The sequence below is a fragment of the Thermobia domestica genome, chromosome 1 (assembly GCF_964235325.1).
Source record: "Thermobia domestica chromosome 1, izTheDome1.hap1.1, whole genome shotgun sequence".
Lineage (NCBI taxonomy): Eukaryota > Metazoa > Arthropoda > Insecta > Zygentoma > Lepismatidae > Thermobia > Thermobia domestica.
Window position 1 is genome coordinate 8,152,826 of NC_137454.1, and position 15,251 is coordinate 8,168,076.

General features: G+C 34.2%; 1 protein-coding gene across 1 annotated transcript in view; it reads right to left on the reverse strand.

The window, feature by feature from the left end:
* LOC145668496 (kallikrein-7-like) overlaps positions 1 to 15,251 on the reverse strand; it is a 42,281-nt gene that overhangs the window by 19,142 nt on the left and 7,888 nt on the right. The window contains exon 3 of the mRNA XM_081736455.1: positions 12,386 to 12,504. Coding sequence (XP_081592581.1) covers positions 12,386 to 12,504 — 119 coding nt within the window. The remainder of the gene's footprint in view (positions 1 to 12,385; positions 12,505 to 15,251) is intronic.

The following is a 15,251-nucleotide window of genomic DNA, read 5'->3' on the forward strand; positions in this document are numbered from 1 at the left end:
ATAGAACATAAGATCATTGAAAGGAATTGAAATTAAAGGAATCAAATTAATAATTCGGAAAGCATGACAATGAAATATATTCTTGGCCAACTGTATGAAAAATTTAGAGAAAAATCTAATAAAATTAACAGGTATATACTCTATGTTCTAATTAGATTTTATTGCCTTCATCGTTGCACTCCGGTTATCTCGACTCACGTTGACCTCAAGTTCTTCACTCTGGTCGTTAGCGAAACAGACAGAAAACAAGAGATATATCTATGTTTTACAACTCTATGTCTTCTGTATGTAGTCTTAGTATTAGCGATATTATTAATATTGTGAGTGTTATAATACGATTAAGTAAGAAGCTAATATAATCTGTATCTTTAAAAATCTTTTCATTATCCTTTTAGAAGCATGACCAAAAAACATCCTTTTCTTTTCTCAAACTAGACATGTTATACCTAGGTATACGTTTAAAAAGTTTGTCCTATATTTATAAATATGTTTAAAATGTATATGTTTAAAAGGCATATGTTTAAAAACAGATGGGAGTGTATTGAAGAACACTCATGCGAACCTCATTTATGTGCTAACACTGTCGAAGGTCTAGCAATGTCAAATACCTATATATTACGTTGGAATAGCGGCGAAATATGCTCGCAAGGCTAGCTCATAACCAGAAGGTCAAAGGGCGTACTACCCAAGAATACTGTCACTTGGCGAAAAATGTTAGTAAGCGATTAGGGTCGGGCTTCCTAAATATTCACATTTAGGGTCTTTGAATACTTGTTATTTTCATAAACAAGGCTTTGAGTTCCTCCTTCCCGAAAAGAAATGTTTGGTTGCGTACCTTATTGAACAATTTAGTATGCATTCCTTTGTGTCATATGTATACACTGTCTTAGGAATTATTTCATGTATGCTGCTTTGCAGCAACTTGACAGATTTGTTACTTGTTTGGCTATATAGCATACCTTTTGTGTTTCCGTATTGCTTTTATTCTTGTATTCATTTCGAAAGAGAAGAATATCCAAGCAAAAGCCACCATAATTCCACTAAGTTTGAACGTAAACGCCATTCTCAATTAGTCAAGAACGACAATTGAACGTTCTGTCATAGCTGCTAAACGTAAAAAAGTGGAAATGGTGGAGATCAAACAAATGCTAATAGTCATTAGAGATGCAATAACCACATACCTTAAACCTCTTGACTGCAATTCCTACGCTGAATAAAGTATCAACTTACGCAATTTCTAGGCTGGTCGCATTAAATCAAGTTTATACGGATGCTTTTCTTTACTTGTTACAAAAAAAGTTTAAGATGTGGAAATAATATTATTACTAGGAGATTACTGACAAAAAACCGAGTAAACACTGTGTGTGTTTCTTACCATAATGTGAGCACAGGATGCATATCTTCATTCGTCTTTCTCTCTTAATGGCCATTGTTTTTCTTACTTCTCTCTTTATTCATCATTACTTCTTACTGATTACCTCTCTTTTTTACCCACATTGCACCTGTGCTGCTTCAGAGCTAAACCGGGTCTCTTTGCAAAACGTATTGAACATGCCTGACCTAAACACAAGCCTCCCAGTACTCAACGTAAGAATCGTAGTCGAGAGGTTCAAGGCATGTAGTGATTGTATTTTTAATAGTCATTAGTATTGGTTCGAACCCCTTCACTTCCATTTTTATTTTTCACTAACGGCGGAGCGTTTACTTTTTATTCTTTACTAATTGCAAATGATGTTTACATTAATCATAAGAGGAATCATGGTGGCATTTCTTCGAATATTCTTCTCTTTCGAAATGAAGACAAGAATAAAAGCAATAATCAAAGACAAAAGGTATTACCAGTACAGTGTTAGCAGTAAAGCGAAATACTATAAAAGACGAAGACCTAAGTAGTTCGCTGAAATGACACCCATTCCGTGAAGGTCAATAATAATAATAATAATAATAATAATAATAATAATAATAATAATAATAATAATAATAATTGTTATTATTATTATTATTATTATTATTATTATTATTATTATTATTATTATCAGCGTACTGAATATTCACGGCGAAATTACTATATAATATGTTGTCGTTTTGTAGTTTTTTTTTCTGTATTATATATTATTCAGTTTGGAAGTGGACAGTAATTTGCCTTCAGGTCATCGAATAAATGAGTTTCGTCATGTACACAATTTAATGGAAATATAATTACAGGAAGAACATTACCGGTTGGTTCCAAACAGCAGGGCTGAACTTAGCAATATTTGGCTTACGTTTTACGTGATTAAGTAGTGAGTAGAGGTAACGTCTGGACTATTGAGTAATGTAGGATATTAACATGGGTTCATATCCTTTTCAAGTGAAAACAATTGACAAAGCGATCGTGAGCAACCCTTAAGGAATTGGAAGGAAGGTATCACAGAGACGATTTAGGAATGTTGGTTGGGAAAGAACAAACAACTACGGGGATTACCACTGTAGTTCAAAACTTCATTGATTTGAAATATTTCTTCTTATGTTATCGGTCTTAGAAAGAAACACTACAAGCTTTGGGTAGAGTAATCTGTGGAGTATCGGTATCGTTGTGGAATTCCCATTGGAGAACTTTGGTTCGATTCCACAGACCGTAGTATATTCTATCTCATAAAATAGTGGTTGCACGGAAGACAAATGATCAATTCCCTTTGCTCAAAATTCTCCATCTAGAGATCAAATGTAATAATTATGCACATATTTACCAAGAGAAAGAGAGAATAGAAGCAGATCTTATTAAAATATTATGAGAAACATTTATCCATATCCATTATTGTTTATGTTTAGTTTATTTCTGTATATTCTACTTCACGAAATTATAGATCTTCATTACTTAGAGTATTGCAAGGATGTCAAATATATATATATATATATATATATATATATATATATATATATATATATATATATATATATATATATATATATATATATATAACTGTAATATTTGAAACATGTTTTTTATATTTTTTCTTGTTTTCTATTGATGCAATAGTGTTCACAAATTAAACTTCACACACTGCACATCTTGGTTTTACATTCTTATGTTGTCCTTTTTTCGATTGCATTTTCCAAAGAGACTGGAAACAAATAATATAACACAAAAAAATATTCTCGTTACCTTTAATGTATAAATGTCACAGGATTAATACAATTAAAGAGTGTAAACTAAGAAGGATCTTCGGATAAACGAAATTATTGGTAAACGAAGATGAGAGGAAAATCATCCCGAGCGACAGGTTTTTTTTCAAAGAGTTTGACTATAGATTAAAACTGAAAGTTAGGTTGAAACGAATAATGTAAAACATTCAGATATTTTAGAAAATTCTGTAGCCTGTAAAATAAATGTTTAACTAATATTGACATTTCCATGGTATGTCTAAGGATATATAAGTTCTCTTTGTAAAATTATCGTGACATCAGCCGCACTGAACCCATTGTGTGATATCAATGCAACTGAACTCATTTTTGAAATCATAAAACATACAACGGTTATGAGTTGTCCGTTCGAAACATTTTGTAAGAGCACTACAAATGCAAATTAGCGATATTTGATTCGTTTTTGTTTGTTTTGTGGGAAGAGTTAACATTTTCCCACGATGTTAACAATTTTCTAGATATTTGAAGGGAAAAGAGATATAGGAGTTTTTATTAGAATTTCCAGAAAACCTCTCAAAAGGGACCTTGTTTCCTTTCCGTAACATCTGTTGGATTTGAACCGTGCTCTCTCACTAGAAGGTTATTGCTCAAGGCCTTTAGCCACCGAGGAGCTTACCGTTGCGGGAGTTACCAACATCCATCTTGTTCCGCCACGACGAATGTAAAACGGTTACTTTTATATTTTTTGTAAATATTAAGAAGTCTTTAAACCAAATTGTGTACATACAATTTAGGAATACATAATACCCGTAATTTAATTTTAACTTAATTAATATCAACAATATTGTTCAAAATACTAAATTAATAGCTGTCTACAAACAAGTAATGCGTAGCATTTTGTATCCTGCAATACGTCGTGTATTAAAATCTGGCACCGAGGAAAACACATGAGTCTAGCTAATGGAAGCTCATGCATGAAGAAAAACATACTATCTTATCTTTTTATGAATTTAAATCCTACAAAACATTAAATGTCTAAACGGATTCCCTTAAATCCAACTTATAGCATACACAATTATATCAATTTGTGTGTACATGACAAGGTTAGAAAAAGACACTAGATAACTAACTAATTCTATGGCCTATGGAACCGAAAGGTTCAATGCCGCGTTCACAAAAGCTCTCCACTGACTTCTATCCTGAGCTAGCTGCATCGAGTTTCTTCTTTGTATTCGAATCTCTGCGAGATCCATCTCAATATTGTCTTCCCATCTGCGCCTAGGTTTTAATAATGGAGGTTTTCAGATTGGTCTTCCAGCCATGACTTTGAACGCGTTCCTACTTTCTTCCATTCTAGCTACATGAACTGCCCAACTAAGACTCCTAGACCTGACGACCCTAACAATGTTGGGTAAACCGTATAAATTATGTACTTCCTTGTTATGAAGCTTCCGATATTCCCCATTCCCGTTCGTCTTGGGTCTAAATATTCGTCTATGTTCTTCCCTCAGACTAAGCGACCATGTTTCGCAACCAAACACAACAGCAGGCATGATTTTCGTTATGTATATTTTAAGCTTCAAATTCCTCTACAGAAATTGCGACGAGAGATTTTGAACCGAATAGTATCACAAAATCCCTGCTTTCAGTCGAGATTTAACTTCTTCGTGAATACGATTTTCGTATGTTAATATTGATCCTAGATATTTGAAACTATCCACTTTATTAAAAATATTGTTAAATATTTTATCGCATCCATAATTTGCTGTATTACGGTTCCGACGCACTTCCACGTACTTAGTTTTCTCTGCATTTACTTCTAAACCCATGTCTCTGCAAGCGTTTAATAGGATCTCTGCATTTTTTTTTGTTTTCCTATCATCCTGTATTAAATTTACATCATCAACAGATGCGACAACCTGGTAAATACAGTTAAACTCTAGGCCCTGGTAGCTATCTTTAATTTTCCTTAGAGTGTATTCCAAAACGAAGTTAAATAGCATTGGCCACAATGCATCTCCTTGTTTCAGGCCATTTTCGACGTGATAGTTTGTCGAAAAATATTTCCCTAGTCGGACTTTGCTTTGGGATAAATTTGAACATATCTCAATTAATCTAATAGCTTTCTCGGTATTCCAAGTTCTGTAAGAACGTTGTACAACATCTCTCTCCTAACGGAGTCTTACGCTTTTCTAAAAATCAATAAATAGTTGATGTACCGCGGTATTGTATTCCCACTTTTTTCGAGCATTTGGCGAATGGTAAACAATTGGTCAATAGTTGATCGATTTCGTCTAAATCCGTATTGATAATCTCCAATATCTTCATCTGCGTATGGGGTCAATCTTGCTAATAGAAAATTTGAAAGAATTTTTTATGATGTTGACAGAAGAGAAATGCCTCGATAATTATTGGAACAATTGGAACAATGACTGATTCTTTTCACTCTTGTGTCAATTCTTCCTTGTTTCAGATAAGGAGAGTGAGTTAATATATCTTGATCCTCAATTGTTTGCCTCCAGCTAATATTAACTCAGCCGGAATGTCATCTAGACCCAGAGATTCGGTTTCGTTTTGGAATATACGGTTCTGCGGTGTGTACCTCCTTTTATCCACGCACACGAGATTTTGGTTGCGTGATAAGCAAATCGTCAAAGAAATCTTTCCATCTCTTAAAAATGCTATCCGTATCAGTGAGAACTGTAACGTCAGATTTCTTTAATATATAAGCACGAGGTTGAAAGCCTTTAGTAAGTTCACTGATCTCCTTGTACATGTCCCGGATGTTTTCATTTTTACTGTTATTTTCAAGTTCCTTCATTATAGCTTTAGAAAAATTGCGAGTATTTGTTCTAAAAGATTTAGAAGTTTCCCGCCTGATATCTGCGAATTTTGTGTAGTTATATCATTGGGATTTTGTAGCCAGCGTAATTTTGCCTGTTTTCTCTTCTCTGCTAGTTGTGTGCATTCCTGGTCGAAGCATGTTTTGTTACTGCGTATTTCCGCGTATCCCAACTTTTTTTTTTGCTGAAATGTTAGTGCTATCTCTAAGTTTTTAACAGTATTCTACCACTAGTGCCCTCCGAATCTTCTAAATCCGGAATACTATTCGAAACTTCAATCTGAATTCCTCTCTTACCTGGCTCTATTCTAATTTCTTTAAATTGAATCTCTCCTTTTTCGGAGATTGAATACTACCTCTATTCAAATGTAATCACTTCGTATTATCTCTGTTACCAGGTAGTGATCAGTGTCACAATCAGACATTCTAAACGACCAGACACCAATTATGCTAGATTGCCTTCTTCTATCTACTAAAACGTGATCAATTTGGGTATATGTTTTTCCGTCTGCTGATGTCGATCTGTATTTGTGAACTGCGAATTTTGTATTCTTCATGACTAGGTTTTTGGATGTTTCAAAATTCACGAGTCTAACACCGTTGTCATTACGTTCCATATATAGACTTTCGTTCCGTATAATCGGTTTGAAAATATCCTCTCGTTCTACCTTTGCACTGAAATCCCCTAATAGAATTTTCGTATGGTATTGCGAGAGTTGGTCTAATATCTGTTCCACTTCTTCGTAAAAACTGTCTTTAATATCATCATCTTTATCTTCAATTGGGGCATGGAAATTGAAAACTATAATATCACACCACCGTCCTTTAAGAGTAATGAAAGAAAGTCTGTCAGTAACAATACCTTTAATTGCTGGAAGTATTCGTTTGTGAACGAAAAAACCCTGTTCCTAACTCGTGATTTTTATTTCCTTCCCCGTAAAAGAACGTAAAATTACCGGAATTCACAGCTCCACTTCCTTCCCACCTAACTCCATGAACTCCAGTAGGTCTATCCTGTATTTGCCTAACTCACTGCTTACGGATTTTAACGCGCTTGCCCTACAAACACTTCTAATATTCCATGTTCCAAAACTCATGTCCATTTTGTTTTGCTGAGGTCATGCCAAGCTATCAGTCTTTGTCCGAGGCTTTTGTGAATATTTCTGAACAAGTGCTTCTCTTACAGGATGATTATTTAGCCTTACCCAAACTCCCAAGCTGGAAGACCACTCCTAGCCGGCTGTCCGCGCCTGCTTATTCAGTATATTCGCAGCTAACCTCTATATCTAGAGTCCTTCTCCTCGATCCGCAACCTGAGGACGAGCCATGTCGTGATGACAGGAAGTAAAAAATATACAACAAATTAATATATCACGATCGCAACGTAGGACGTTTTTTCTCTGCTCTAATTTAAAATTGTGATTATAACATACGATCTATTCCAGGATAGAGAACGAAATATCAATTGAGCCAAAGTAGTTATATCACTACAAATCTCTTTCCGGTTTTGTCAACTCTGGAGGAGTTCGTTGACGTGGATATTTGGTTTATGTACCACAGTCTCCATTTGGTGAACTAAATAGTAACTATCCTGAATTACATTACTGCGCATGGCTCTTAGATATGTATTTATTCTAATGCCAATAAATTCCATTTCCTAAATGCAATCTTCCGTTTCTTATTTCCAGCGTGTACCACTTATGATATTATATTGGGAGCATGTAGGTCTAAATACCTCATGTGTTACATAACATATGGTTTAACTACTACATATAAGCACGGGTTGTCGACTTCCAGCAAAGAAGAAACACGTGATCACAATGTATAATCCACGGAAGTGATAACTGTTAAAAATGAAGGGGGTGAGTGGACAAAGGACTGGCATCTCGCGCCGGCCACCCTAATTCGAATCTGTCTTGGGTTATTTTTTATCCATTGGAAGAACATATTGTTTCTTTTCGCTTTATCGTCCTACAGAGTTAAAGGAAGTGCGTATTCTTATTATTTCTACGAATAATCGATATTCCCTTTGGTTCCATGTCAAACATACGGATATAGTGAAAGATGTTGTTAAGAATAATAGTAATAGTACTACTACTACTACTATCACCACTACTACTACTACTACTACTACTACTACTAATAATAATAATAATAATAATAATAATAATAATAATAAATATTATTAGCTGACGCTTGCGTACATTTCGTACAATATAATTTTATATTATCATGTAGAAATAAGTAAAGCTGGCTGGGCCACATCATATTTTTTCGATGCGCCTTATGGGTCCGAAGTGTTCAACGTCGGTCCCATCCCTCTACTACCTCCTGTTATCAATATCAGTTATTGATATTTTGCCTGTAGAGGGCTCTGCCGTGACCTCATGACTCGTTATGAAAGCCTCGGAAGAGGCTCTTCGTTATTATGTGCATAGAAATTGTTTGTTTTCACTTGTCTACTTTTTGGGGCCTCGCGCTTCCACACATTTTTCTTTCGATGGGACTTATTCGTGCATAGTAGCCTACGTTGTTCTCATCTCTCTACCACATCATTCTATCGCTATAAATTATTAATATTTTCTCTGTAAGGGAGATATGGCGTTACCAAAATCAACAAATCTACTGATAATATATTATTATTATTATTATTATTATTATTATTATTTGTGATAAATGTTGCCTTTCACTATTTTCAATGCAATCGGGTCCAATATTTCAATAAAAGAGAATAAGTCTTTCCACAAAAATATTTCCACAAAAGAAGAAAAGTCACTCAAACATTGGAAATACCCATTTATAGGCCAAATTTGATTCCTTTCGAACTTTCTAAGGGGCTGAACGACAGCCATTTTGAACATTGATGGCTGATTATTCTGGCTAACAAACTCGTTCAAGACAATTCAACAAGTAATGTTTGTGTCAAGTTTGGTATCAATCCGCTGAACTTTGCGGCAATTATGAAGTTCACAAGAAGGTCATATATATCTCGTCAGAAACTTTCGAATTTAGGGTGATTTTCCTATCACAATGTGGTTATCGGCAAAGGTACATGGAACGTTTTGTGACATGATGGTCTCTGGAATACGCATATCTGTGGAAAATGTTTCTATTATAGAGACTCAGATGCTCGAAATTCGGGAAAATTTCCACTTTTACAGATCACCGCACTTTGATACATACCCCTCATTAAATATGCATGCTTCCTCGTTTACATTGTTTCCCTTTTTTAATAAATGTCACTGGAACGTTTATCTCGTTTTGACTTAATATATTAAATTGGTAATATGATCTATTTATTTATTTATTTATTTATTGAACAAATTCCCAGATACAGCATAATTGTGCCATTTTACACAGGGAAATATCAACAAGCGGGAAAAAAAGAAAAATAATTAAAAAATAAACAACAGTAATATCAACAGTATTAACAAAGAGCGCACAAATAATATTATTTAGCCAGCACGAGTTTTATTGCTCTTTCAAACACCGGGTAGCTCGAAAAAATGTCCACCTCACTAGTTAGATTATTATAATAGTTGGGTACTCGGTGAAAAAGAGACCTCTGTATAATTGTCAACCTAGGGCGTCCAAGATGGAATAGGTGGGTATTCCGGGTTTTGCGGGAAGGGACATGCAAAGATAGTTGTTGAATTAGGGTTTCTGATCTTAGGTTCCCATTTACAATTTTATGGAGAAACTTCAAATCAGAGTTATTTCTGCGTACTTCCGGCGTCTGGATATTAAGATATCGCAAAATTTCCTCCTTAGGTAATATTCGAAGTGCGGGAACACGAGAACGTACTATTGCAATAAAGAAATTGAGAACAGACTCAAGTCTAGAGAGATGTGTAGGTGCGGCCATGGCCCATATGGGAGAGCAGTATTCGATCTTGGGTGCTATAAGAGTTTTATAGAATGTTGTTAATGATGCCACAGTACGTAGTTCAGTGAATCGGTAAAGAAGCCCCAGCATACGCATTGACTTCTTAACAATTGAGGAGATGTGCTCTGAGAACGAGAGTTTCGAATCAAAGATGACACCAAGATCATTATGACTGGCAGAATGTGTTATAGGGGAATCGTTAATATGGTATATGGAGGGAACAGGAGACTTTTTCAGAGTAATTGTAATACCGTCACATTTCTTACTGTTAAGTTTCAATTGCCACATTTCACACCAGTCTACAAGATAATTTATGTCTTCCTGTAGGGCAATTGTGTCATGGAAACATGATATTTCTCTATATAATTTGCAATCGTCAGCAAAAAGCAAAAGGCCACTAGGATTAACTGATAGGTGAGAGTAGAGATCGTCCATATACAGGACAAATAGCAGGGGCCCTAGTACGCTTCCCTGAGGCACCCCCGAGATCACAGGTTGGGGGTTAGAAGTCGCCCCTGAAAGAACAACTTTCTGTTTACAGCCCTTTAGATAGCTGGTGATTAAAGAGAGAAATTTACCATGTACATTAAACCTATTGGAAAGCTTGTGAAGAAGAAGAATGTGACTGACAGAATCAAAGGCCTTTGAGAGATCAAAATAAATGACATCTAATTGAGTATTGTTATTTATACATTGAACTGCACAGGAAAGAAGAGTACTTAAGTTTGTGAGACTTGAGCTTTTCGGTAGAAAGCCATGCTGAGAAGTGTGAACGTAAGGCGACGTGAATTTGAGAAGCCGGTCTTTGATTATTTTTTCGCAGATAATAGATATTACAGAAAGAAGAGATATGGGCCTATAGGAGGATACTTGATCTTTAAGTCCTGATTTATATATTGGGGCCACATGAGCTAATTTCCAGCTGGTGTGATAATATCCTTCTCTGAAGCATCTATTGAATAGGATGGATAAAGGAACTGAAATAGCTGAAGCAGTTTTGTTAAGACAGAGAGAGCCAATGTTGTCAGGCCCAAGAGATCTATGTGGAGAAAGCGACTGCAAGAGAACCAAAACCTCACCCGGGGTGGTAGAGAGATCTGATAAGGTGTTAGTACAAATGGGGAGGGGGGGGTCAGCTGTGTTCAATATTATCAAAGATGACAAATCTCCTTGGAGGAGATTCGAAGTGACGTCCTTTACAGTTGGATTTTATCACCTTTACCACTACACCAAGATCATTGCTTGGCAGATGTTTAGTTGTCGGTGTATTTGTTCGTATTTGTATTTTATGTTCCACTTCGATAGTTTTTAATCTTTTTTCTCCGTTTATCAGCTGTTTCTTGCTTTCTCTTTAAGCTGTCGACCTTTATTTACACTATGCATTATTTGTTTTCACAAGTTGTCCCTGTCTGTAATGTCTTATTTAGATTGAACTTTACTTCTTGCTCTCACTACACATCTGACTCATCTAATTCTGATATTCTTCGTAGTTGGAGTTCAGGAATGCCAGATGCAAAAAAAAAAGAAAAAACAGATGTACGTTTGCTTTCGTGACAGACAGTACAATAAGAGCAAACGTTCAATGCCTGTAGCAAAGATGTATTCTGTTCTATTACGTTTGGGAAAACGCTCCTCATATGTTTTCGTACAAATTTAACGACTTACAATGTACGACTTACAATGTGCAGCACACTAGAAGCCGCAATCCCAAACATATGTGTTTTAAACGTTTATACCTACTTTATGTTGATGGCTACTGTATTGTTCGGTATGGGAAGAGAAATTAAGATGGAACTATATTTCAAATTACCAAGACATAATCGTTTATTAACAAATGTCACTGGAATGTAACACGTACATTTTCGAGTTGAATTAGTGGAAGTTATTTAATTGTATAAAATACATATTTGATTTCCTTTTTGTACATCATATCAGCCTGGATCGCTAAGTTTATCCGAGTGAGACTGGATCTGAACCGTGGCCAATCAAGATGAAGTGAAAATACTACAACCACCTATTGTGGTATGTACCAAAATAGTACATACCATATATATATATATATATATATATATATATATATATATATATATATATATATATATATATATATATATATATATATACCGTATATATATTATGTTATTAGACATGTAAAATCAACATTCGGCATAGGGAAGCTAAGCTCAAAGTGCATAGAAATCAGGAAGGTCAATCGAACTCAATATCATACTCAAGCTTATATATGCAAATCCACTAAAAAGCATCCGCAACTGTAAGGAGGTTTCGGAATCGATTCAATTCGATCGATTCATTATATATATATATATATATATATATAAATATATATATATATATATATATATATATATATATATATATATATATCTGGAAATGTATGTGAAGATAAAGCTAATATAGTAGTAGTAAACACCTGCCTACGCAAAAGAAAAAAATGCCATTCTTTTTATTTCAGAGTGCAAGAACAATAATTGATATTGTTAATAAACACAGTCGGAAGAATAATTATGCCTTACCTGGACGTGGATCATTTTGTGCCATTGCGATTTTGTCTACATATCCATCAAAATAGAAGGGTTCGTTAAGTTTAATAAGTGCAATGTCTTGTAAAGGATGATTAATTTGGTGACTATACCTGTAAAGTAAACATCTTTTGTGTAAAGGATTTATATTTTATAAGTAAGATCTAAAATTATATTACATATTGCCACTTAAGTATTATGGAATCTTGCTTATATTATTATAGTTTTCTATTTCGTTGCCCATTTTCAGCGGTGGATCAGATCGTGAACTATTTGATTTTTCAGATTTTCTTTGGTTTTGTTTGTGACTTGTGATCTCCTATTCGTAGACTAGTAGTTAAGTGCATTACTGATGTCATATTCAATTTCACTATTTATAGTTACAGGCATAATACACATTTTATCTGCATTCAAATATGTAACAAATACCGGGGTCATGATGGTGTATAAGTTATACATTTACTAATTGTAAAGGAAAAATGAATAATTTTTGGATTAGGTAAGTGACAGTGAGAAAGATCGTGATTTTTAAATTCCGTGTCTTCATTAAACAGAAAGAATAAATGCAGATAGCAAATATATACGTGAAGAATGATAAAGTTACTTGTAGAGGGAATATAATTCTTACAAGTGCAAATACTACTTAAAATATCAACAAGTGAATATATAATGAAAGTCCAACTCCCTTAATTATGACCAGCAGCAAAATGTATTGCTGATATCCCTGATCCCTAGAATGCATTAGAATACTAAGGCAAGTGTATTTTTATATAGATGCAAATATAACGTAAAGTATAGGATAAAAGAACAATGTTTTGGTGAAGCACAATCACATTACTTGAGTAGTTTAGAGTCATTACAAAAATTCAAAAGAAAACGGCTAAATTTTCAGAATTAAAAAAAAAATAAAGTAAACATAAAAAGCTATTCCGTTGTAATTGTTTCTTTAAACAAGCATTATATTTCATACAAAGTACATTATCTGATTCCTTTGATGCAAATTTTTTAAGTATGATTGCATTCTCTGTACGTACGAAGCTTAGGCTTGATAAAAAAAAAACTTTAGAAATTGCAGGCATTTTTTTCCTTAATTTATTTTAATTTTCCGAGCTATGAGCCCCCTGTGGTCCTAAAGAGCCTTTCAAAGACGTTCATAATTTCATGACATCTATTGTAGAACTATACTGTCATGTTCTACTTACCGAAGCTCGATTTCAATAAGTTCAGAGACTAGCCATTACTTAGTGTTTTAAGATTGGACTATATTTGTTTCATTGGAGATGGTTCATTCATAGCTTAGAATAATGGGCATAATATTGTGGTACAAAGTATTGCCTCGATGCTGAATTCCACATTAAGACCCATATGATATTTAAACAATTAAACAAGTATTTGTCCATTATTCAACTCATTTGAGTCATTTTATAACCTAGGTATAATGTAAAAATTTCGAAAGTAGTGACGCAACCGTCTGCATCTCTTGCTTTTGATAATACACGGTCATTTGAAAGCGTTCTTCAAGATCACTTTGGATAAATTTATAACATTGGGTGGCTAAAGAGTAAAATTTTGTTTCATCAGTCGAGTGCCTTCTTACGTTTCTCATCTTTATAATATTTATTTTATTGCGTATTCATTGCCCAGGAGTGATTCGCTTTGTAATTCATGTGCTTGAAGAAGTCGTTTTTTTTTGTCAAAATTCTAGTATGAAGATCATACATCTGAAGGAGCTGGCGCACTGTCCTTTTTAATACCGACTGGAAACGGATCTTTTATGCCCAGAATAGTCATTGCAATGCGATTAATGTCTTTTCCGTTTGCTTATCTTTCCAGTAAATGGGTCATTCAGTGCATGTTTGTGTAATATTTATAAAACTAAGGACACCGTTCTTGGAGTACATATTTCGGCCAAGTGAGTTCTACCTGAAGGGAACAAAATGTGGTCAAATATACACAAAGTCATTCTTATTATCTGTGTCACCTTACCACAATGAAGGTGGCAAAACAGATTGTAAATACTATCGCAGAACCTATATTCTGCCAAGATTCTATAAAGTTCTCTTACATATACTTTTTCCAAGATTGATGGCATATGTATATGAAATCATTGGACACTTTCAGTGCAAGTTTTAAAGAAAATAGATCATCTAACGACGAGATAACACTATTCGAGACATTGAATAAATTGGAGTATAATACCCGGAATTGTAAAGTACATATTGATAGTGAGGTTAATAAGCCATGGAAGATAGAATTATTGCATACAAAACTCCAAAAATGAATTACCACCTGGAATCCTCCCTTTCCTGCAACAGAAGGCAATCCATAACACAGGATTGTTGAAAAGGTTGAGAATTAGAAATGCGTTGGACCAAACCTTAATTTTGTTAAAAATATAGCAGTGTGAGAAACTGCAATGAAAAGAATAAAATAACTTTCTAGGAATGATACTACTACTACTACTACTACTACTACTACTACTACTACTACTACTAATAATAATAATAATAATAATAATAATAATAATAATAATAATAATAATAATTACCACTTCTTTTCCAAGATTTCTGAGTTTGCCTAAGAGCGTGTTTGCATATAGCGGTCGTGTATACACTTTTTGTTTATGAATGGCCTCAAAGGCCAAAAGGGATGGAAATCTCCGAAAGATGAACAAAAAATTTTCCTTAACATATATATAGGTGAAAGTTCGAGGAACTTGCTTTTGATAGGTATTTTTCTTTCTCTTTTTTTGGAAACAGAAAAGTTCTGTCAGCTAATAAGTTACAGTATATAATATTGCAAATTTGCAAGTGGATTTATTTACATCACAATTTTTTGTCACAAAGAAATTTTCATTAGA